The 25,733-nt window shown below is 46.1% G+C and overlaps 1 protein-coding gene across 6 annotated transcripts in view; it reads left to right on the top strand.

The window, feature by feature from the left end:
* The first annotated feature begins 1,636 nt into the window (after positions 1-1,636).
* Positions 1,637-25,733, top strand: part of MRTFA (myocardin related transcription factor A) — a 49,261-nt gene continuing 25,164 nt past the window's right edge. For 2 of the 6 annotated variants that reach the window (XM_069967362.1, XM_069967357.1), the window contains exons 1-4: positions 1,638-1,935; positions 18,269-18,326; positions 21,675-21,930; positions 23,781-23,846. In XM_069967362.1, the coding sequence (XP_069823463.1) occupies positions 21,723-21,930; positions 23,781-23,846 (274 nt within the window). In that variant the 5' untranslated portion in view covers positions 1,638-1,935; positions 18,269-18,326; positions 21,675-21,722. Of the gene's footprint in view, positions 1,936-2,022; positions 2,045-18,268; positions 18,327-21,674; positions 21,931-23,780; positions 23,847-25,733 lie in introns of those variants that run through there. The other 4 variants (XM_069967363.1, XM_069967358.1, XM_069967359.1 and 1 more) reach the window with 4 other exon arrangements.

Genomic DNA, 25,733 nt, shown 5'->3' with positions numbered 1-25,733 from the left:
TTATTGCTGCTGCCATCCTGTGAGGTAGTTCCCCGCAGCAGCAGCAGCTCTCCTCATAGCCTGCTGTTATTGCTGCTGCCATCCTGTGAGGTATGAGGTAGTTCCCCACAGCAGCAGCTCTCCTCATAGCCTGCTGTTATTGCTGCTGCCAGCCTGCGAGGTAGTTCCCCGCAGCAGCAGCAGCTCTCCTCATAGCCTACTGTTATTGCTGCTGCCATCCTGTGAGGTATGAGGTAGTTCCCCACAGCAGCAGCTCTCCTCATAGCCTGCTGTTATTGCTGCTGCTGCCATCCTGTGAGGTAATTCCCCGTAGCAGCAGCAGCTCTCCTCATAGCCTGCTGTTATTGTTGCTGCTGCCAGCCTGTGAGGTAGTTTTCCGCAGCAGCTCTCCTCTTAGCCTGCTGTTATTTCTGCTGCCAGCCTGTGAGGTAGTTCCCCGCAGCAGCAGCAGCTCTCCTCATAGCCTGCTGTTATTGCTGCTGCCAGCCTGTGAGGTAATTCCCCGCAGCAGCAGCTCTCCTCATAGCCTGCTGTTATTGCTGCTGCTGCCATCCTGTGAGGTAGTCCCCCTGAGCAACAGCAGCTCTCCTCTTAGCCTGTTATTGCTGCTGCCAGCCTGTGAGGTAATTCCCCACAGCAGCAGCTCTCCTCATAGCCTGCTGTTATTGTTGCTGCTGCCAGCCTGAGAGGTGTGAGGTAATTCCCCGCAGCAGCTCTCCTCATAGCCTGCTGTTATTGCTACTGCCAGCCTGTGAGGTAGTTCCCCGCAGCAGCAGCTCTCCGCATAGCCTGCTGTTATTGTTGCTGCTGCCAGCCTGTGAGGTGTGAGGTAGTTCCCCGCAGCAGCAGCTCTACTCATAGCCTGCTGTTATTGCTGCTGCCATCCTTGTGAGGTAGCTCCACGCAGCAGCAGCTCTCCTCATAGCCTGCTGCCAGCCTGTGAGGTGTGAGGTAATTCTCCGCAGCAGCAGCAGCTTTCCTCATAGCCGGCTGTTATTGTTGCTGCTGCCAGCCTGAGAGGTGTGAGGTAATTCCCCGCAGCAGCTCTCCTCATAGCCTGCTGTTATTGCTGCTGCCATCCTGTGAGGTAGTTCCCCGCAGCAGCAGCTCTCCGCATAGCCTGCTGTTATTGTTGCTGCTGCCAGCCTGTGAGGTAGTTCCCCACAGCAGCAGCTCTACTCATAGCCTGCTGTTATTGCTGCTGCCATCCTGTGAGGTAGCTCCATGCAGCAGCAGCTCTCCTCATAGCCTGCTGTTATTGTTGCTGCTGCCAGCCTGTGAGGTGTGAGGTAATTCTCCGCAGCAGCAGCTTTCCTCATAGCCGGCTGTTATTGTTGCTGCTGCCAGCCTGAGAGGTGTGAGGTAATTCCCCGCAGCAGCAGCTCTCCTCATAGCCGGCTGTTATTGTTGCTGCTGCCAGCCTGAGAGGTGTGAGGTAGTTCCCCGCAGCAGCAGCTCTCCTCATAGCCGGCTGTTATTGTTGCTGCTGCCAGCCTGAGAGGTGTGAGGTAATTCCCCGCAGCAGCTCTCCTCATAGCCTGCTGTTATTGCTGCTGCCATCCTGTGAGGTAGTTCCCCGCAGCAGCAGCTCTCCTCATAGCCGGCTGTTATTGCTGCTGCTGCGGGGAGGACCTGACAGGAACATAAACATCCTGGAGGCAGCCGTGGACTACCAGCGGTCCCTGCCATATTCTTCCGGGTTCATACAGTCACTGTCGCCGAGTGAAACCCGGAAGTGGAGCGGCGGGTGAGTCACGGTGCGCACCGGATGCTTATACTGCGGAGGAGCGGGCGCACCGTGTCAGACGCCATGCTGTGCGGGGACCGGCGGGAGGCGGCCGCTCCCGGTGGGGGGTTGTCACTGTGAGGAGAAACTGGGCGGACACATGGGACTGTGCGGTGACCGGCTGCCGTATCCGCGCCTGCCCCGACAAGGTAGTGTGCACGGGGGCTGAGGGGACGGCGGTATGAGGGGATGATTTCCCGCCAACTGTCAGCAGCAGAGGGGAGGGGCAGGCATACCTGGCGGTGGTGCAGGTGTGAGGTATATAGTGCTGGGACCTCCAGCTAGGGACTATATACTCTGCCAGAGATTTCATATATGTATATACTGCTATAGCTTAGCATCTGTGGCTCTTTGGTGGTCAGTGCATGATGGGAGTTGTAGTCTTGAGCTGCTGGTTGGGGAATGTTACCTTTGGATGACAACCGTGAAAGTTTCCAGCACTGGATGCAAGTCCCCAGTGTTAAAAGTGCATGATGGGAGTTGTAGTTCTGCAGTAAACAGCTGCATGTTATGGATTATTACTTTAGGCCATGGATGGGGAACCCGGGGCCCTCCAGCTGTGGCAAAACTACAATTCATGTCCAAGTAACAATTTTGAAAGTATCCGGTGTGATACAGAAGAGTCAAATGCTGTCCGGGCATGGTGGGAGTTGTAGTATTTCATTTGGATTGAGGACTGCTGGTCGGGGAATATTGCCTCGGTATAAAAAACGTGAACGCTTTTGGTGCTGTATATAAATTTGACAAGGACATGATGGGAGCTGTAGTTCTGCTGGGGGACACAGGACTTAGAGGGGATTTCACACAGAGCTTTTTGTGACAGGTTTTATGGTGGTTCTTAAAGGAAAAAGTCCCACCAACTTTGAAATCTGCAGGCAGATGAGGGTGGGTGTGACAATAAAAAACAAGTTAACTCACCAGTGCCTTGCAGCGGACGTCATCTTCTGCCGGACACCGGGTACGTCATGGCGCGGCTGAGCGGGCAATCACTCAGCCTGGGTCATGATGTTGCAGCTAGCAGAGCTGCAGGACCCCGGCGGCATGGCTACGAGACACAGGGGACGGATGAGTTAACTTATGTTATTTTAACACTCACGCCTACCTGCAGATTTCATAGTTTCCTTAAGGGCCAGTTCACACTGAGCAAGATCGCCGGGTTTCCGCCGCGGAATCCCGCGGTGCTCAGTGTGCTGGTGTAAGTGAATGGAGAGGGCGTGCGCTCGTCTGCTCCCCCTCCTCTCAAAGAAGTAACATGTTCTTTCGGCGGAGAACAGCGGCAGCGGACGAGCGCCCGCCCTCTCCATTCACTTACAGCAGCACACTGAGCACAGCGGGATTCTGCGGCAGAAATCTGTCGCGGAATTCCGACGATCTTGCTCAGTGTGAACTGGCCCTTAGGGTGCGTTCACACATACAGGATCTGCAGCAGATTTGATGGCCCAGAGTTACTTTGCATTGTATCTGCAACTTCAAATCTGCGCCATCAAATCTGAGGCAGATGCTGTACGTGTGAACGCACCCTAAAAGTGTACCTGTCATGACAGCCTGCTGCCGGATCAGAGGCCTTCTGCTGCCTGACGCTCCACCCCGGGTGCTGGGGAAAAGCTGGATCCAATCCTGGGAAACTGGGAGAACTTTCCCAGGATTGGATCTAGCTTTTCGAGGCAGGAGTGGCAGGGAGAGCGAAGCAACACTGAAAGGAGACCTGTCGCCCCCCGCGCCGGGGTGACAGGCTCCCGACCCCCAGATAGATCCCCTTATACTTACCTCATGTCGCTGAGTCCCACTGCCGGAGATGGTCCCGGGACGGAGATATCCCGGCGGGACTCAGCGACATGAGGTAAGTATAAGGGGATCTATCTGGGGGTGGGGAGCCAGGTCCTCTTTAAAGGCCGCCGTCTTAATGAGAGGAGGGCAGATCAAACAAAGTGATTCGTTCATTTCTAGTTGTCACAACATGTACACTTGGGGTACTCTGGCAGTAGAAAAGTTTTTTTTATATGTTGTTGACCTTGATTATGCTCCCCGGTGTCCCCTGGACTGCTACCCCGCTACTTCCGAAATGGACTTGTTTTATCAGTGACAGCCCGCTCAGCTAATCAGTGACTGAGATGGGACAGCGCTGCAGTCAGTGATAGGCTGAGTGTGTTGTCATTGCTGAGACAAGTCCATTTCGGTAGTGGTGGGGATACTGCTACTTTGGCAGGAAGAGGAAAGATGAAGGGGAAGTGCGTTCTAGTGATCAGTGGTGGTTTCGGCACCCGATCCACTATGATACAAACCTCTGACATGTGGCTATAACATATCAGAAGTTTGTCTAATCATAGGTACCCTTTAAGCCCCAGTAAGTACACATATACATGCGGGAAAGGAACTAGTTGACTATTATAGTGAATGGGGCGGCTGCCAGTACATGCACATATACATTGGCAGGATGTAGATATACGTGACTTGTATGGGCAAATCGAGATGCATTTTGGTGGTGTTGTATGCATCAGGAAATTTACAGATAGCAAATGTATCCGTAAACCCCAGTTGCCTATATGAGGCCCAAAAAGTGTAATTTTGGCCACTGTACAAGTGATTCCCATTGGGCTTCTATTGCTGGATGATATGGCACAGACCTCTGTTATTGCCTCCCCCCCCCGAATAGCCTTACTTTTACTATGTTTGCATTGGGAGTATACTGGCTTGAAAGGACATATAGTACATGGCGGGGGCTGTCAGTCAAGCCTGGATTGGCGTGTTTAGGGAGTGGACTGCCAGACCCTTCTGCATAGTAGCTGCGCCCACGTATGGAAATGTGCAACAGATGATAGTACCATGTGTGGATCAGATTTTAGAAGTGTTGTCTGTAATCCCCTGACTAATACCGAGCGTATCTGTTGTGTTATATTTAAAAAAAAAAAAAAAAAACACAATAAAAAGAGCAATTTAAAATTCTGTGGCATATAACTATAACAAAATACCCAGTACTCCTCCACCACCGCCATTCTGGTCCTTGTCTGCATTGTTTACTTTCCTCTGTTAAAGGGGTACTCCAAAGGCTAGAAATAAGTTTGTTTAATAAAGTTATCTTCATATTCATAATATACCCTTATTGAATTAAATGTATGTTTATTTGCATGTACACTTCTGTTGACTGGCAGCAAGGGGCGACAGCCCCCTCTGCTGCCACCATTTGTGTTGGAAGCTACAGTGCCCTATTCCCTGCTCTGATCTAATATAGCGCTGCTGCACTCCGCTGTACAGAACAGGGTCCTGATCCCCCCTTTACTTTATATTTTTATACAGTAGGGAGGTGGCGACACCATCATTGTGCGTGGCAGCCTCTACAATCATTGCTCTATCTGCAGATGGTTCTAGCTGAGCTGTAGAGAGGCTGCTGCACCCCAGCGTTCATGTCAGGCTGCCTCCCCTGGGTACTGTATATAAGAATATACTGTACACAGGGGTGGGACCCTGCTATGTATATTGCTGTGCGGCAGCACTAGATCAGAGCACATGTTTGGGAACTGCAGGGCTTAGACAGCAGACACAGATGATGGTGACAGCAAAGGGGGCCATGTCACCCATTACTGCTGCCATTTAAAGGAAGTATATATGTAAATAAACAACAAAAAAATCCTATACATTTAGTTTAATAAAATAATATTGCAAGGTAATATAGTTTTATTGAAGCAATGTATTAGGAAGAAAGAAAAAAACATTTGGTCTCCAGAGTACCCCTTTTAACATGTCCATATGCACACACCATTGCTATAACCATTGTGCCATACATGAGTTCAGCGATTGGCGTCAGTAGTGATAGACGTGGGCATGTCAGCACTGAAGGGAAGTAAACAGAGCCGGCAAGAAGGAGCAAAATAAGGGCATTAGATACTATAGGAATTAAACATGCGAGTAGAACTCAAGACATTGAATGATTTTTTTTTCTTAAATATTTTATTTTAATATTTCAAAGCCCAGAAGGCTATATATATATATATATATATATATATATATATATATATATTACAATAAGAACAAAATAAGCATGAAATAAGTACTCTTCCTCTTTACTCCTGTATAAAGTATACATGCAATAAAACACTGTACTGTTCAGCATTTTCCCACTGAATTAAATGTAATTGAATTGGAAACGCATCTCAGACGTAAAATACAAATACACCATGTAATCATAGCTTCGGGCTCTGTTCTTCTGTTTTTTTTAGGTATTTCAGTGTTTTGACAGCTATAGCGTAGTTTTTAGTGATATTTTTTATCATTAAAACAGCAATTTTAATAAGGAATTTAGCTAGAGTTGAGAAAACTTTGAGCATGCTCAGGTTCGCCCGAACCCTAGTGTGCAACATTTGATTAGTGGTGGCTGCTGAAATTGGATGCAGCCCTAGGGTGTTCTGGAAAACATCGATACAGCCATAGGCCATATCCATGTTTTCCAGGACTCCCTAGGGCTGCATCCAATTTCAGTAGCCACCGCTAATCAAGGGTTGCACACTAGGGTTGGGACAAACACAAGCATGCTCGAAGATTTAGCTCTAAATTTAGCACTTTGGTCAATTTTAAGTGATATAAAGAGAGTTGCTTTATATCAAGCCCCATGAACATGGATACAATAACCTGGGCCAGACCCTATTCACATGAAAGGGATAGTTTTCTGGGCATGCTCTTTGACCTGTGCAGAGGTTATTCTATGGGAAGGGGGAGGCTGAGCTGTGAGCTTCATCTGTTGTGAAGATGCTGTTTTATCTGTACCTTACCGTAGAAGAGACTACTTGAAATGATGTGCCCATGACTGGAAGTCTCAGCTTAAAGCGACTCTGTACCCACTGTGTACCCCCCCCCCCCCAAACTAGTTATACCTTTTTGTAGCTTATGTGAAGTCCTTTCAGCAGATATGTTTGGCCACGCTGGTTGCGCTTTCATGATTCAGAAAAACAAAGGAAATGCGGTGTCTAAGAGTCGGGGCCATGAGTCTTCGTGCCCTAGGGAAGCGCCGCCTGTGTGGTGTTGTGCGCCTCTCCCCCTGCCTCCCGTTTTGCCCTCACAGGAATCATTGGCATTGCGCTTGCATCATAATTTTGACCCCCAGTGCTGCTGCAGTGACGTTGGCAGATCAGCGCCGCCTCTGTGGTGTGTCTTCTGCGCGTCATCCATGCCCTGTAGTAGTGACGCGCTTGTCCCTGCGCCGCCTCTCATGTCTGTTAGCGCCCGCCCCCCGCATACTATGTTTCCGCCCGCTCGTCCCTGCACCGCCTCCCTCTCATGTCTGTCAGCGCCCGCCCAACGCACATACGATGTTTCTATGAGTCCTCTTCTTGGCTTCTGTGCCGTTGCAATCATATCCCGCGCAGTGACATGACCGGCCTTCTCCGTCACTGCGCCTGCGCCTAGTGGCCAGAATAGGAACAGCTAAATTTCAGGTTTGTTTTATAGTCTAGATAGCGAAATAGAAACTCATTGAGCTGAGGAAGGCCAAAATGTGCTTCACTAAATGAATAAATAGGCATCCATGAATGTTGGTGAGTGCCGTCCCTCTCTATACTACTGTTTGGCCTTCTCTACCTCTTGCACCTCAGCTCCACAGAGTGCCGTCCCTCTCTATACATAGTTAAATAATTTAAAAATTACAAGGTATCTGGAATGGGCAGCTTCAGGTCATATCGCTGGAGGACTTTGCCCGGCACATTATAGTTGATCTGCAGGGAATGACGAGGACCAATTTCTGAAGATAACAAAAACCCTGTAACAAACAGGCCCAATGTACCTGGGATGGGAGGCTATCTTCATCTCTGTCTCTGATTTCGGCGCAGTGTCTGCTCGTCCCTGATGCTGTCTCCTCCAATATTAGTCTATTGCGGATTTCCCTGCAGCTTTTGTTCAGAATTGGGGATCTATTTGCCCCCTGAGGAAGCAAATAGGTCGCTTTACAATCGCGAAACATGCGTTGGGGAATTGACCAGACCTGTGTGATTATGGATAGGATGCAAAGATGTTACATGGGACTTGTGCAATAATTATAAGTATGTTTACATATGAGCATTGGGCGGATTGTATGTATTCGAATAGCTCATTGTGAGTGCTCTTATAGGTGGGGATACTGATGAGACTCAGCAGATAAACCCTATGTAGGTGTGTAGTAGTGACTGTTTCAGGTTACTGTGTCCCCCTATATATGGTCTCTTATTTTTACTGCTATTTGTACCTTTAAAGGGGTACTCCAGTGGGGGGGCACTTTTTTGCTGGGACCGGGGAGGAGGTGGCTGAGGGAAAAGACGTCCACTTACTCCCCGGTTCCAGCGGCGGTTCGCGGCCACTTCCTGGTGTCTGACGCGGGCCCGAGACGTGACGTCTCAGGTCCGCTCAGCCAGTCAGTGAAGGAGGCGGGATCCGTTTCAAGTCTGCTCAGATCCCGCCTCTGTCACTGACTGGCTGAGCAGACCTGAGACGTATCGTCTCGGGCCCGCGTCACACACCAGGAAGCGGCCGGGAACTGGGGACCGGAGCGCCGCGATAACCAGGGAGGTGAGTGGACTGCTTTTCCCTCAGCCACCTCCTCCCCGGTCCCAGCAAAAAAGTGCCCCGCCCACTGGAGTACCCCTTTAAATGCTGTTTGTTGCACATAGCCACATTTAGTTTATCCCTATTCACATGGTCTGGAGCATGGGTCTTGAAACTGCGGCCCTCCAGTTGTTGTGAAACTACAACTCCCATCATGCCCGGACAGCTAAAGCTTTGGATTTGGCTATCCAGGCATGATGGGAAATGTAGTTTTGCAACAGCTGGAGGGCCGCAGTTTGGTATGTTCAATGTTATTAATAAAGATACCTAATTTTTATACGGGTGTTGATCTATTTTCTGTGGATGAGAATTGGGGAAGGGTATTTCCCTAAATTTTCTCTATTGTTAATGAAACGGCCTGTGTAGAGCTTTTAGCACATGGAATTGTGTTGGCAATTCTTCATTTGTATAGCGCTGCTGTATTCTGCCATACTGTACAGCGAGTGTCTCACAGTATAACCTCAGTATAGTTTTGTAGTGCAGAAAGAAACCTATGCAAGCACAATGGAAACATACATGCTCCATGCAGATGTTGTCCTTGATTTCATATACCATGTATAAGGATGGTGTCCTCTTGCATCATCTGAAAAAGCTTAGAAGGGAAAGGTCCTCACTTCTTGTTTGCATCCTGGTTTTTGTCTTTGTTTGTCCTTAGTTTTACATGGTTTAATCCATAAAGAACAAAAAAGGGAGAGACAGATGAAGAACGACGCGTGCTGAGCAGCGTGCATTACATATGTGTCTAGTAATGCAGCTGCGCTCCAGCAGAATAATAGAAGAAAATTTATGTCACAGCAAAGTATAAAAGCTTTACTGATCCCTGTGAACCAGCCATTAACCAATGCCTGTATGCGAAGTGCTTACCCCCTTAACGACGGATGACGTAGGTGTATGCCATACATGCCTCTCGCTTAACGACGGATGGCATACATTAATGTCATTAGCTGTACGGGCTCTATGAAGCAAGCTCAGCCGCTAATAGCAGCCAGGTCCTTACTGTCAATGATACGCTGCCACAATCACGCAGCTGCCAGCTATTAACCCCTTAAATACCACAATCGCAACATTTAAGTGTAAGTGACAGGAGCCGCTCCTGTCACTTACTGATCGATTGCTATATACAGCTTCCCTCTGTGCAGTCTGATCTTCAGTCTTTTTGTAAAGTCTGCTTCAGGCAGGCTCTACCAGAAGATAGCAGATAGCGCTCATAAATGCTGTGGCATAGCATTGATCAGGGTTTGCAGTGTAATTGATTGCCTGTAATAGACTAAAAAAGTGTAAAAAAAAAAGTAGAAAATGTTTTTAAAAATTACATAGCCCCTCCCCAATAAGTTTAAATCACTCCCCTTTCCTATTTTATAAATAAAACACAAACTGTATTATATATCATAGTGTGCATAATTGTCCTATCTATTAAGATATAACCATATTGTTCCCAGACAGTAAAAAGTGTTATCAAAAAGAGGAAAAAAATTCCATGTTTTTTTTTTGTTTTGTTACATTAATACATAAATAAATAAAGACCATGTTGCAAAAAATAGAAATTATACCCCGCACATCCCGTTGGCAAAAAACTAAAACCAACCATTAGTCACAATAGAGCAATTTTAACCCCTTAACGACATCGGGCGTAAGTATACGCCCCCGCAGGGTGGGCTTTAACGCAAACGAGCGTATACTTACGCCCGATGTTTCCCCGATCGCTGTGTGTTCACACACAGCGGTCGGGGAAGATGGCCTGCTATAATGTATAGCAGGCCATCTCTGCTCGTCGGCACGGGGGGTGATTAACCCCTCCCGTGTCGACGATCGCTGCTATATGCTGATCAATACAGATCAGCATATAGCAGCTGAAAACAGCTTTCCGGGTCATCGGTGACCCGATGACCCGGAAAGCAATGGCGATTGGTGCTGTCTGAGAGCACCAATCACCATTAGTGTACTGCAGAAAGATGGCGCCGATGCCACCCCCACAATCGCCGTGATAGGCCGGCCAGTACCGGCCGGCCCATCATGGCGATCAAACTGTAAAAAAACTATTTTGTCGGGTTCTGCACCCCTCAGCTAGGTAGCTGAGGGTTGCAGAACAGGTGTGTGTGTGGTGCAGGTGTACCATACTCACCTGATCTGGGCGTCTGCGGTCCGCGCCGTCCCCGTGTCTTCTTCGCTTCACTTCCGGGTTCGGTCGTCCAGCGTCGGAAATCTTCGGAAACGCTCGGGTCTTCGGGTTCGGCGGGTCTCGGCAATCTCCGGCAGCGTCGCTCTACTGCCCCCTAGCGGCTGATCAGTGAATATCATTCACTGATCAGTTGCTTTGGGTTAAAAAGATTTTTATTTTTATTTTTTATTTTTTGCGCCCTAATGGCGCTGAGTGCTGATCAGCATTGCACGTAAGTGCGCCGCTGATCAGCAACTCCTCCTTTTTGGCATAGGGGCGTTTTTCCCCCCTATATCCTACCGCCACTGTCTGCTGATAAGTGCCGCACATAAGTGCGGCATTTATCAGCAGCTCCTTTCTTGGCGTAGGGATATTTTTTCTTACTGTCAAAAAAACACGTAAAAAACACTACACCACACCACACTACATGGAATAAAGTTTTACACTACACCACTACACCTTTACATACCCCATATACTAATCCCTGTATAAAGATTGCCCCCAGTGTGTTTTTTGGCGTCGGACGCATACGTTATTATTGCCTCCGACACCAAAACAGCCAGTGAGGATGAATGGGGGGGATCCTTCTTTCCTCCATTCATCCTCATCATCCAGTGACGTGTCTGGGGGGTAGCGTAGCGTACGCTGCCCCCAGACACGTCTTTTCCGCCAGTACCGTCCCAATAAGAGATCACGGTATGGCGTGAAATTCTACAAACTCTGTGAGAGTACCTCAGGGTACATGTTCATTCTTTGGACAGAGGGCAGAATCCGCCCATGCATAGAATGGAGTCTATGACACGGACGGAGACACGCGCCTGCATCAGTCCGCCGGCGGGTGCCAGCTGCGGAATGCACAAAGGGTTATCCTTCGCCATTCCGCAGTGTGCACCTACCCTTAGAGTGTATGAAGGAAGGGACACCCAAATCCAGCCCCCAGATGCCCCCCCATCCTCGGAGTTAGTGGGAAGATCGTTTGGGAACTGATCTTCCCACTGCTGGATAAAGGTCACCACCTGTACGGGGATAACTTTTATACCAGCACCCCCTCTTCCCGTCTGTCGCTGCCCGAGCTACTGTAGCTTGCGGCACGATCCGAACATATCAGAAGTAGTAATAGAGCCCTAATATTTAGCAGCCATGGAGCGGACCCAGCGCTTCTGGATATGAACGACCCCGTATCGCACCAGGACAACATTTTCCAGGTGACGTCCCCCACACTGGAGAAAGGGAGACCCCAGAAGAAGTGCAGAGTGTGGGGTAACAGGGGGATCAGGAAGGGGGAACAGGAAGGACACCATTTTGCAGTGTGACACCTGTCCTGATCCCCCCCGGCCTCTGCATACTGGATCGCTTCAAGGCGTACTACACGTCATTGGAGATCTACATTATCTAAATTCTGTCCCTTATTCCTATTTCAGGGGTCACGTTGATCCAGGGATTATTCTGATCGCCATTATGGAGTCGGGAAGGAATTTTTTCCCTGTGATGAGGCTACTGTCGTCTGCCTCACGAGGGTTTTTTGCCTTCCTCTGGATCAACACAGGTTGAATTTGATAGACTCCTGTCCTTTTCAACCTTATAAACTAATAATTGGCCTAATACCCCCAAATAAATTAATAATTGTCCCTTTTCCCCAGCTAAGTAGGTATGGCCGCCATTCCCATTAGAGGATACCATGATGCAATTACAAAGCCTCTGTGTGGCCAGGACAGTAGAAACCCCCCACAAGTGACCCCATTCTGGAAACTACACCCCATAAGGAATCTAACAAGGGGGGCAGTGGGTATATGGCCCCCTGGTGACGGCCACATTTGGGCCGTGAAAATGAAAAAAATTATTTTCATGGCACATGTTCCACTTATGTGCCCGTCACCAGTGGGGTCCATATGCTCACTGTACCCCTTGTTGGATTCCTTATGGGGTGTAGTTTCCAGAATGGGGTCACTTGTGGGGGGTTTCTACTGTCCTGGCAGCACAGGAGCTTTTTAATTGCGACATGGCCTCCATCCTCCATTCCAGCCTCTAAATGGCGCTCTGTCCCTTTGGTGGCTTGCTCTGTGCCCATATGGCACATTATGCCCACATGTGGGGTATTTTCGTACTCAGGGGAAATTACCCTACACGTTTTGTGTTCACTTTCTTTTTTAACCCCTTGTGAAAAAGGAAAAAATCAAGGCTAGACCAACATTTAGTGTAAAAAATGTTTAATTTTTACACTAAATCATTGATCTTGTCTTGATTTTTTCATTTTTACAAGGGGTTAAAAGATAAAAAAAACACTAAGGGAGGCATTTATTAAGTCCGGCGTTTTTTACGCCGGACTTAAAAATGCCCCCGCAGCTCCGGCGCTACGGAGATTTATGTAGAGGCGGACTGCCTCTACATAAATCCTGTGCGCGCCGTTGCGCACCACCGAAAACCTACGCCAGCTGAGGACTGGAGTAGGTTTTCGGCGTACATTTTGGCGGAACGGATGATAAATAGTGCGGACTCTCGAGTCCGCGCCCTCCGTTCCGCCCACTCTCCGCCCCTTTTCCGCCCCCTGGCGTACTCGGCGGAAAGTGCCGATTTGCGAATATTTTTGCTTAAAAAAAAGACGCAAATCGGCACTTTCCGCCGAAAATCATCCATTCGCCAAATGATACATGTGGCCCTAAATGTGTAGAGCAATTTCCCCTCAGTACGGAAATACCCCACATGTGGACATAAAGCGCCATGCGGGTTCAGGGTAAGCCTCCAAAGGGAAGGAGCGCCATTTGGCTTTTTGAGGCTGGATTTGGCTGGAATGGATTTCGAGGGGCCATGTTGCATTTAAAAGGCCCCTGTGTTGCCAAGACAGTTGAACCCCCCCACAAGTGACCCCATTATGGAAACTACACCCCTCAGGGAATGTAACAAGGGGTGTAGTGAGCATATGGACCCCACTGGTGATGGGCACAAATGTGGAACAATATGGTGTGAAAATGAAATATTACATTTTTTACACTATAATGTTGGTTTAGCCTTAAATTTTTCATTTTCACAAGAGGTTAAAAGAGAAAAAAAACACACAATGTGTAGAGCAATTCCCCCTGAGTCCGTTAATACCCCACATGTGGACATATAGCGCCATGTGGGCGCAGGGCAAGCCTCCGAAGGGAAAGAGCGCCATTTGGATTTTGCAGGCTGGATGTGGCCAGAATGGATGATGAACGCCATGTCGCATTTACAGAGCCCTCGTGCTGCCAAGACAGTGGAAACCCCCCACAAGTGACCCCATTCTGGAAACTACACCCCTCAAGGAATCTAACAAGGGGTGCAGTGAGGATATGGACCCCTTGATGACGGCCACATTTGTGCCGTGAAAGTGAAAAAATGAAATTTTTCCCTTTCACGTCACATTGTTCCACAATTGTGCCCATCACCAGTGGGGTCCATATGCTTACTGAACCCCTTGTTAGATTCCTTGAGGGGTGTAGTTTCCAGAATGGGGTCACTTGTGGGGGGTTTCCACTGTCTTGGCAGCACGAGGGCTCTGTAAATGCGACATGACCCTTGAAATCCATTCCAGTAAAATCCAGCTTGCAAAGGCCAATTGGCGTTCCTTCCCTTTGGAGGCTCGTCCTGCGCCCGCTTGGCACTTTATGTCCACATGTGGGGTATTTCTGTACTCGGGAGAAACTGCGCTACATGTTTGGTGTTTTTTTTTTTTCTTTTATCCCCTTGTAACAACGTTTGAGTGTAAAAAATAAAATTTTTCCTTTTTTACACCACATTGTTCTGAAAATCTGTGAAGCACCTGTGGGGTCCAAATGCTCACTGCACCCCTTGTTACATTCCTTGAGGGGTGCAGTTTTCTGCACATTCCTGTTACATTCCTTTAGGGGTGTTATGTTTTGGCACCCCAGAGCCTCTGCCAACCTGAAGTGGTACGGTCAAAAATGATCAAATATAACGGAGGTGTTGAAATTCACTAGGCGCTCCCTTATATCTGAGGCTTGTGGTTGCGTCAAATAGTGCAATAGGGCCACATATGGGGTATTTCTATAAACTGCAGAAATGGGGCAATAAATATTGGGGTGCATTTCTCTGGTAATAGGTTTATCATTATGAAAAATATTGGATTACAATAAAATCTCTGCACAGAAAATAAAAAATTTCAAATTTCTTACACACTTCGCTTTTATTTCTGTGACTCCCCTAAAGGGTTAAAAAACTTTTATATCTAAGTTTCACATAATGAACTGTACACAGAAAAACAATAGGTGAAGGACAGGACTAACAAAGAACAGGGGAAAGGGGCAGTCAAAGTTTTCATCTTCTACTTTTAACATACAAGGCAAACTTAATAGGCCCTTATAAAGCTTGATCAAATATCAAAAGTAATCTGTGCCCTTCTGTAGATAATGTTTCACTAGTACACAATTCAGATTTGTCTTTTTTTTTTCTCTAACTTTACAATTCCTATCAAAATGACACAAAATTGAATCCTTAATGAAATTGGTGGAAAGGCAATAGTGGCGACATCTGTATCATTTGGGGTCTGACTGCTAAGACTCTCACGGCTATGAGAAGTTAATCACTGCCTATCCTGCGTATGGCTGATGAATGTTGCTTATTACCATGGGCTGTTGTGACTATATGACACATTACACATACAGCATGTTGAACACCGCTCTTCAAAACCACGGGCATTCAGTATAGTGTTGGCCTCAGGGGCAGCCACTATCTTTGTCGACCTTGCTTTGCGCACAGGACCACCTTGGAACAGGATATAGCCTTAACCAAACAGTTTCCACAAAGTTGGAAGTAAACAATTTTTTTTTTAATCACATAATTTATCAACAGTTTTCAACTTTTTGCTTTAAAGCGTACTTGTCATTAGAAAAAACTTCTGCCATGCTATAGCCACATGTCAGAAGTTTGTACCAATGGGGTCCCGTTCATTGCTAGAACAAAGGGCGAAAAGCACTTAGCAGCACATGCTCTGCCCCGCTCTCATAGACGGAATTATATTGGAGCATATGGAACTTACGGAAATCGTTTCTACTGGACGCTCCATAGGCTCCATTATAATTCAGTCTTTTTCTTTTTCTACTTTAGCAGTGAGAGCAGAGAAGGGGCAGAGCATGTGCTACTAAGCACTACTGCCCCTTTGTTCTAAGATCGGTCTCCACACCTGGACCCCTAACAATACAAACTTCTGACATGGCTAGAAAATGTCAGAAGTTTGTTCTAATGACAGATATGCTTTAAAATACATTAAAAAAAAAAACATTTCTGGGACCTTCATCAGAAGGGTAACATGTTATAGGAAAATAATAAAAGAGCAGTCCCATGAAAAAAAAATAAAAAAATGCAGCAAAGCAAGGGGGCCCTGTAGGGTTTGCTCCCGAGTCTAGCTGCCGGCTGGCTTCTAGGGTACATCACATACAAAACACAGCAATCACTGAGCTCAGGGAGATCAGTGCAAAAAAATCAATTAAGTACTCACTCAGGAGTCTCCACTGGCACACTACTCCTATAAATTTAAATATTCAAAAATAGGGGTCCGTGCAGCCTCAGTTACAAGTTTTAAAACATGGAAAATAGCCAGATATCCCTAGCCTGGCTATTCCTGTGTTTTGAGACTCGTAATTGATGGTACACGGACCCCTATTTTTGCATATTTAAATTTATAGGGGTAGTGTGCCAGTGGAGACTCCTGAGTGAGTACCTTATTTCTTTTTTTTTTTTTTTTTTTCACTGAGCTCAGTGATTGCTGTGTTTTTTGTCTATTTTTCATTGCCTCTGTTAGCCAGAATCCTGCTGCACACTGACGAGGGGCAAATTCCCCGGAACGCAGGCTGTGGATGGATGCCTGCCTTGGCAAGCCCTTGTCATGGCGCAATACTTGCCACTGAGTTAGACTTTAACACAAAAGGGGCCAGCCTGTTGTTTCCTTATTTACGTTCCAATACTCGCAACCGACAGTGGTGTTACAGTTGGAGGAGGCCGGCAAGACCAAGGAGCGGCACCACAGGGAATGAGGATGAGTAAGTATACTTTGTTTATTATTTTCCTGCACCCCCTGTCTTTGTCGTATTTTTTTGTTTGTTTGTTTTATGAGACTTCTCCTTTAGGGTACAAACACACACACCGTATACGCAGCGTATTTTCTGCTGCGATATGCAGCAGATAAGCAGCAGATTAGATCTAAATAACTGAACACAGCATCAAATTTGCACCATCAAATCTGCCTCAGATCTGCTGTGTTTCTGCTGCGTATACGGTGTGTGTGTTTGTACCCTTAAGAACAAAGTGAAGAAACAAACACACAAACAAAAATATACTCAGTATATATACTCAATAAATATATATATATATATATAATCAAACACTTACATACAACCACTATAATGACATCATTGTACAGAATTGAGTCACCGCATTTACATTAGGTGATGAAGTTATTGTCCTAAAAAACAACTTTTAAACTTGCAGCTCTGTGCCAAATGGCCGTGGCTTGGAGTATCTGTGCCCTTACCTTGCACCACCCCTCCGTCCCTCCTCCCCACCCTCTTCATCATTAGGAATGCCACAGGCAGGATTTTTCCTATTCCTCTGCAGTAAACATTGCACAGGTACCCTAACAATCAAGCCCATGTGCCAGGCTGACACAGGTGATGAACACTAGAAAATCTGCCTGGAGCATTCCTAATGATGAAGAGTACGGGGAGGAGGGACAGAGAGGGTGTGCAAGCCTAATGCATACACAATCTAGGCCACTCCTGTTGGGCACAGGGCTGCAAGTTTAAAAGTTGTTTTTTAGGACAATAACTGCATCACCTGCCGAACGGACCCCAGGACAGATTTTGGTTTAAAAGCAGCTATCTGATGGTAAAAGTGGTTTGGGGGGGGTCAGATTGTGGGTACAGAGTCGCTTTGAAGCCAAGGTGCCACCATGTGGCATCCGGACGGGGGTGCTGTAAGTTCTTGTTCTTAACAAAGCAATTTACATCACGTCAGGATGTCACAAGTTCTTTTTCTGGTGGAAGTAAACAGTTCTTAAAGGGACTTTCCCACAGATGACATACACAGGAGCGTGGATGACTGATAATGGGGACAAACTACTTTTATCCCCACAATTGCTAGAGCAGGGGTCCTTTGTTTCCCCCTGGTTAAATCGAACAGCGCTTAGAAATGTCAGCTAGCCAAGTGCCGTATACTTCATCCAGCCAACAAAGTTGAATAGGGTGACAGCTTAATATTCAACTGCTGTTCCATTCAAAATGGGGGAGACACTGGTCCCTATGGTTGGACATCCACTGATCAGGCAGTTACCCCCAGTGACATAACATGAACATACTGGGCCCCACTGCAAAATATGTATAAGGGGTCTAGCTATAATCCAGTTATAATACTGGTCTCCTCATATAGGAAAGAGACCTTGTGGGCTCCTTAGTTCTTAGGACTGGGCGCAGTTGCATCTTCTGCACTTATAGTTAGGTCCTGCTCATGTGTCTTTCATGTACCCTCCTTGCTATGCATAAAATTTTCTTTTTTTCTTTTTTTTCTTGTGATTTAGTTGAATAGGGCATCTTTTTAGTGTAGCCCCCCCCCCCCCTTTTTTTTTTTTTGTTTGCTCATTTTGGGCCCAGAGGGTAGGACCCCCAACAGACCACACATTGATGGATCTGCTATTTGTAGACTCTCTGTCCATCCCTGTTTTACTGCATGTTCTTAGTGCAAGTATTTCTATACATATATATCCATACATATTATTTATCTTGTTGCAGGTGTCTACTTATCTTCAAGAAGAAAATCAGGAATCTTTCATGCACCTCCTCATATACGGTTAGTTTAGTCTACAATGCTGATAGTATTCATAGTTCTTATCCGCCTCCAGTACAGTCTGTTAATGATTCTCAGGAACTGGACGATTTATTCCTTGGTTTAGATGTAAAGGCGGGACGTGTTGAAAAAGCTTTAGACTGGTAGCAAACATTCTTACAGATACAGAGCATTCACATCCATAAAAAAGAGATTAGCCAGGTCTGCCATTCTATGAAGGATATATAGTCTTGAAGCAGATTTAACACTTAATGTAGTGGACATATTGGACTCTATTGGATATTAGTAGTTACTGTGGCTTTCAGTTATGCAATGTTCTAGACAGGCCCTTAGGTAGATATTGCCTAATCTGCTTTATTCCTAAGGTCTCCTAGCTTGTTCTGGTGTTGTATACTCTCTGCATGAACCTCCAGTTTATGGTAATAATGAGAAATGGCACCTGTCCTTTGTATCCATGTGGTGTATCAGAAATCTATGGAGACCCAGACCCCTTATTTGTGAAAGGAGTATACCCATGTGGAACACTTATGACATATCCACATGATATGCCTTGGCACTCCTGCTGTTTGTAAAACTACAATTTCCACCATGCCTGGACAGCCAAAGATATGGGAGGAATTGTAGTTTTGCAGCAACTGGAGTGCCATGGTTCACCATCACCCAATCGATCGTTTAATGATTTTGAAGCAACGATTTGGTTTTTATAACCATCAGCGTTTAGACAAATAAATTGTTAGAAAATTAGTTAGAAAAATCGTTATTGCGATCATTTTTAAGATCGCTTAAGCCCATCTCACACATAGGGTGAATCGGTGAAAGACTGTTTTCACAAAGCGATCTGCGAAATTTTTGTGATCGACCAACAGTGATTCGAGAACACGTTGAAAGACCAAAATGAACGACTTCTCGCTCGTCGCTTGATTGTTCGCTGTGTTTACACGAGTCGATTATTTCGATCGTTATTACAAAAATTTGAACGATAATCGTTCTGTGTAAACGCACCATAAGATGGCTGGGTACTGGCCTACCCTTTTCTTCAGCAGTCCCACAGTAAGTGAATGCCACTCCATTCTTGTGATCGGTGGGGATCCCAGCAGGTGGGCCCAATGATCAGATCTGTATCATCCATCCAGGGGATACTTGATAAACTTTAAATCTTAGTATAATCCCTTTAAATGCATTTCCCCCTTTTTTATAGACCTCAATGACATGATTACATTGCCATTTAAGTATTTTAAGCTGTACTGTGTGCTTTCTATAACGCTCAGGGACTTTACTAGTGAGAGCTGCATGCAAACCCAGAAACATATACATGATTATTATGGTAAAATCAACTTCCTTAACCAGCCAACCGGAATTAAAGGGGTATTCCCATCACAACCAACGTAGTTGTATTTAGAGGACTCATCAAGTTAAATATTTTTGCAAATACATTCAATATACTAAATTTGCCTCTTTCTCCTGATATGCTGCTCTTTCCCTCCCATTGGTGACAGCTCATTGTCTAGTTACTCTCCACCCCTCTGCTCTAAAAGCACTGGGTCTGGCTGATGTATATTTGTGTGGATGTATATATGTGTGTGTGTGTATATATGTATGTATGTCTATATATATATATATATATATATATATATATATATATATATATATATATATATAAAAAATCGCAAAACTGCAACAACTTATCATTCTTTTTGGATGTGGCATGGTGGAGGTGCAGTGTGTGGAAACAAGGTCCAGGGTGTGACAACCTTTTTCTTCTCTGCTTTATCACCTCTGAATGTGTGAGCAAGGCGAACAAATGTAAACTTCAGTAACAAATGATAAGTCTGTGTTCACACAGTATTTTGAGCCATTACTTGGACCCCTCCCTCTCTGCACTGCTTCTTTCCTGGGGAGGCTCATGTGCATCCTAAGATTCTCACCAAAGAAAACTTTTGACGTGTAACATATTAAGTTTTTGCCAATGACAGGAACACTTTAAAGCGACTCTGTACCCACAATCTGACCCCCCCCCCCTCAAACCACTTGTACTTTCGGATAGCTGCTTTAATCCAACATTTGTCCTGGGCTCCGTTCGGCAGGTGATGCAGTTATTGCCTTAAAAAACAACTTTTAAAATTGCAGCCCCGTGCCCAACAGGAGTATCTGTGCCCTAACTTTGCACCACCCCTCCGTCCCTCCTCCCCCCCCTCTTCATCATTAGGAATGCTCCCGGCAGATTGTCTCCTATTCGTCAGCTGTGTGAATACTGAACATTGGCTGGATCGTTAAGCACCTGTGCAATGTTGAGCATGTTGAAAATGTTCCAGTGGCATTCCTAATGATGAAGAGGGTGGGAAGGAGGGACGGAGGGGTGGTGCAAAGTTAGGGCACAGATGCTCCCGTTTAGCACGGGCTGCCATTTTAAAAGTTTTTTCGAACAATAACTGCATCACCTGCCGAACGGACCACGGGACAGATCTTGGATTAAAAGATGCTATCCGAAAGTACAAGCGGTTTTGGGGGGGTCAGATTGTGGGTGCAGAGTCACTTTAAGTCCCACTTGGTTGTGAGTATTGGAACATAAATATGTTATAAATATGCAAATATACCCCCCATATCGTAATTTTTTTTTATGACCTGGTCAGCACTGGTGCCACTGTCCATTTTACAAGCCGCCCCCCCCCCCCCCCCCCCCAATTTTTGCCATCTGTGCCGATTTCGTTATATGCAAATAGGGCCGCTTGGTGCCCAGAAGGCGGGCCCAGTGCACCGATATCTCCTCCCCTGGGTGACTTGCTCTTTCAGTATTAAGTCTGGCGGCATCACCGAGGAGAGGGGATATTGGTGCACTAGGGTGCTGGGCCCATCTCCTGTGCACCAAGTGGCCCTATTTACACATAGAGAAACTGGAAAAGATGGTGAGAACTGGGCGGCAAGACTCCACCACCAGAATCTTTGCATTGGCATTAACCAGGTCATATAATTTTTATTATGGAAAGTGATACATTCACATTAAAGGTTGCCACTAGGGATTAGCTAATTTACTGTAGGAACTAAGCGAAGCACTTTGTTACGCTTTCATGCTGCTGGCTCTGAAGTTCTTGCTGCTTCCTTCACGGATGCAAGGAAAAGCTGGATCCAGCCCTGGGAAACTTCGCTGAAGACTAGATCCAGCTTTTCCCAGCACCCGGGGAGGAGCAGCACGGACTGCAAAGTCAGCAGCCTGACAAGATAACAGGCAATCTTAATGAAACACTTTGATTCGTAACTCCTGTAAATTCGCTCATCTCTAGTTGATCCTAAGTGCTAATAATAAAGTACTTGCTGTTTTACTATATTACTTATTCTGTCATCTTTTATTTTTAGGTATTAGCCTTATAAAACAGGGTGGATTTTGTCAGCCTTTCTGGCCTGATGCCTCCCCCATCATCAGAAGGTGGACATGGAGGGGGAGGACACAAGAAGGTTGATGAATCTCTGATAATGGAAGGACCCTCTGCTCCCAGTCCAAAGAGTGAGGCGATCGCCGATGATTTGCAGGAACTCTCTTTAAAGCGGGGATGTGAGATAGCGGTGTCTGCACTCCGACCCCCGACTCCTCCTCTCAGTGAACGGAAAAATGGTAACTTATAATTTAGGTTAAATTTTTTGGTGTAATTAGGTATACAGTGGTGCCTTGGATTACGAGCATAATTCGTTCCCGGACCGCGCTTGTAATCCTATTCACTCTTGAACCAAAGCAAATTTTCATAAGGAATCTTTGAAATACAGACAATTGGTTCCACACCTCGAAAATATATATATTTTTTTTATTCGGAATAACATGTAAAACAAATTAAATAAACATTTAGAAAGCTGAATATGTCATATAAGTTATTATAGCAGCAGTGTTTATAGCTGAGTGTAAGTGCAGGCACATTATAGCAGCAGTGTTTATAGCTGAGTGTAAGTGCAGGCATATTATAGCGGGAATGGAGAGGATGGGAAACACAAGGGATGACAGAGACTGCATGAAGGAATGAGCAGGTTATTGGATGGGCACAGTATAGCAGCACACTCTGTCTGGGGAGAGAGGGGTTACAGCTATGAAAAGATTACCTTTACAGTCCTGTCCCCTGATCTAAGCCCCAGCCCAAGTGGATCTGCTATGATTTGGAAGGTGAGGGAGATTTCCTGGGTCAGAGTACAGTGCTGTAAACCCCGCTGTGTCACTTGTGAGGTGAACAGGGTCTTAAAGGAGAAGTCTGGCCAAGATTAAATTTGGCTGCAGGCAGAGAGGAACATAATAAAGAATCTCTATTTTTCTGTGTGGGCCTCAGCCCTTTCTGGGTTATTGCATCTTATGACATTACCTGTTGAACCTGTTGCCAGTTGATTTTGTTGTTGTGTCTATTGCATGTCAACTTGCTAATGGCTTTTCTGCCCAAGCCTTATGCAGAGCTTGTTTGTGTTCTATTTAAAAAACTTTAAAGAAATTTAAATTAGAATTTGAAAAAAAAGAAGCTTTATTTACCCTTCTCCAACAGTGTCACATCACCACTTCCGGACCCCTGTCAGGCTTCTGGATCTCTTGCTTCAACAACGTCACGACCTGGCTGATAGATTTAGATTGCCCACTCAGCCAGTAAGGGACTGGGGTGGGGCTCCGCTGCAGTCACTGACTGGCTGATTGGCAGTCTATCAGCCGGTTGGGTTGGGTATTTTCCCCTGGGTTGTGACCACAACAGAACCCAGGGTAAAATGAGTTCTGGCAGGGATCCTGGAGCCTGTGATCCAGTGGTGCAGAGGCAAGGGGACAGGTAAGCTTCTCTATTATGTCTCCCCATCCCCTGCCTTCAGCCAAGTTTTCATTTTGGCCAGAGTTACCCTTTAAACATATGCTGCTACTCCATTAAAACAGTATGTAACAAGTCTGAGTATGGACTTGTATGGACAAGCCTGAATTAAAAAAAATTTTTTCCCTGCTTCTCTTTGATTAAAAACAGAATAATTTGATAAAAATACCTAATCTGATAGGGTTCAGAAGGCCACTTTTTTTTTCTTTTTCTTTTCTTTTTTTTTTTTTTTTTTTTTTTTTGCATTATTTCTTGCCACCCAAACAGAACAGGAAGTGTTTTTATGAGTAACTTGTAGTATTTTTACTGCAGGCTTTGTAACATCAAGCACAGGCAAACACCCGACAAAGCCGTACGCGTTTATTTTGCGTTTATATTGTAAACTAAAGGGCATGAAAAGTAATTGTCCTATTTCTTTAGAAGAACGTTCCGGCAATAAAATATGTGTATATCTGTTTATCTTGTACTAAAATACCACAAGCAACTTCCTCCAGCAGCCAAGATGACGGAAGCTGCAACGCTGCTGTGATCAGATCCACTTCTGCTATCTGAGAGGGTGGGGAGCCCTCCACCAGTAGTACTGACAGGAGAACACCATGAGGTGATGTAGAACTAAGAGCTCTTTTCTTTCCTACAGTGTTGCAGCTGAAGCTTCAACAGAGGAGGACACGGGAAGAGCTGGTGAACCAAGGAATAATGCCACGTAAGTCTGTTCTGTTTATGATTTTTCTTGTCCTGAAAGTTGGCTTCTTTTTAACTTTTTTTGTTAACTTGTCCTCCAACCGGTCTGAGACCTTAAGGGGGAATTGTCTGAATGTTCGTACTTGTGAGAAAAAAAATAAAAAAACTTTTCCGCCTTCTTACCTAGGTGTCCTGCTCTTTCTTACAGCTTGACACCTGAGCTGGGGGATGTAAGGTCGCTACCGTTTTTTATAGCCCTGCAGGATTTTATTGGGGGCTATTGGGCTTTTGGATTTTGATCTTTGTACTGTAGAAATAGTTAAGTTTTTTACATAGTGGTGGCTGACACAGAGATTGTTCAAGTGCTGAATGGAAATGAAAGTTTTGTGTCAGTTTCTAAATAAAAAAATAGGGATGTTGTGTTGTGGTTGGACAGGAGATGTGCACATCTTTAATAGGTATTTGCAGAAGCTTTTAGATGCATGATGTAACCTGTGTAAGATAAAATGTTATACCACCAAGTTTTGTTAAAGGAGAAGTCTGGCGTCGGGAATTTTTTTCAAAAGAGCCGAGGAAGAGGTGGCTGAACATAACAATGTGCACCTACGTCCACGGCTCAAGCGCAGGGGTTCGCTGTCCCCCAGATGCTTCTTGGAGTAGGGACCCAGGTTGGGATGTGTCAGCCTCACTCAGCCAATCAGCGGCCGCTCCAGGGTCCCGCCTTGCCCACTGACTCACTAAGAGGGGCTGACGTGTTATTAACCCGGGTCCCTGCTCAGACCAGGAAGCGGCCTAGGGACAGAGGACCCCTGTGCTGGAGCCGGGGAGGAGGTAACAACATGCACCTACCTCCCCGGCTCCAGCGCACGGGTCCTCTGTCCCCCGGCCACTTACTGGCTCTTTTGAAAAAAAAATAAAAAATTAAAAATGCCCGTCGCCAAACTTCCCCAATAATCTGTACTTAAAGAGTACCTGTCACTTACAAAATGTGTTTTTTTTTTTATAATGTTGGATATACTAACATTGTGCCTCTGCCTCGGTCATACGGCATAGGGCTTGAAAATCGTTTTCTTAGAGCACACACTTATCCTCATTCATTTTATTGATTGAATGGGTCTGAGCACCCAGACCCCCTCTGATTAAAAAGTTTTTATGTGTTTTCAAGACATGGCAAAAGTTGCTTATTTCTTAAAGAGGATGTACCACCAGGTACATCCTCTTTAAGCTGAATCCACGGATCGAACGGCGCAGTCACGGGGAAGGCGGTGCCGCGGTCCGTTTTTCAGCCTAGTTCCCGTGCACGGCGCTGTTCTATGCGCCGGAACCGTCCGGTGCTCAAGCACTGGAGGTAGGCCGGCCCGCCTCCAGTGGGAGGGAATTCCCTCCCCTGTATGACGCGGCTCCCTTAGAATAAATGGAGCTGCGTCATACAGGAGAGGTAATTCCCTCCCACTGGGGGGCGGTCCGGCCTACCTCCAGTGCTTGAGCACCAGCCGGTTTCGGTGCATAGAACGACGCCGTGCACGGGAACCGGGCCGCGGTCCGAAAAATGGACCGCGGCTCCGTTTGATATATGGGTTCAGCTTAAAGAGGATGTACCTGGTGGTACATCCTCTTTAAGTAATGGTGCCCATTTAACGTGTACATGTATGTCAAAAGTTGTGATGAATCAAAGGAGAACAACACATAGGTAAGCGATTCTGCCCCTTTGTTTTACTGATTGTGGTAGGAACAGTTATAAATATCTGCACCTCCACTGACACCTGAATACACACAGGATGCAGACGGCTCTATTCATTGTGTTGTGGTTATGCTAGGTTACTGCGTCTCTGCTCCCTCTAAACTGAATGGGAGATTTGTTGCAGTAACCTAGTAGAGCTACATAATGGAGTTGTCTTTTTGCCTTTGT

This window comes from Dendropsophus ebraccatus, chromosome 4 (genome assembly GCF_027789765.1).
Source record: "Dendropsophus ebraccatus isolate aDenEbr1 chromosome 4, aDenEbr1.pat, whole genome shotgun sequence".
Taxonomy (NCBI): domain Eukaryota; kingdom Metazoa; phylum Chordata; class Amphibia; order Anura; family Hylidae; genus Dendropsophus; species Dendropsophus ebraccatus.
Note: the sequence above shows the minus strand (reverse complement) of the source record. Positions and strands in the feature narration are given on the sequence as shown.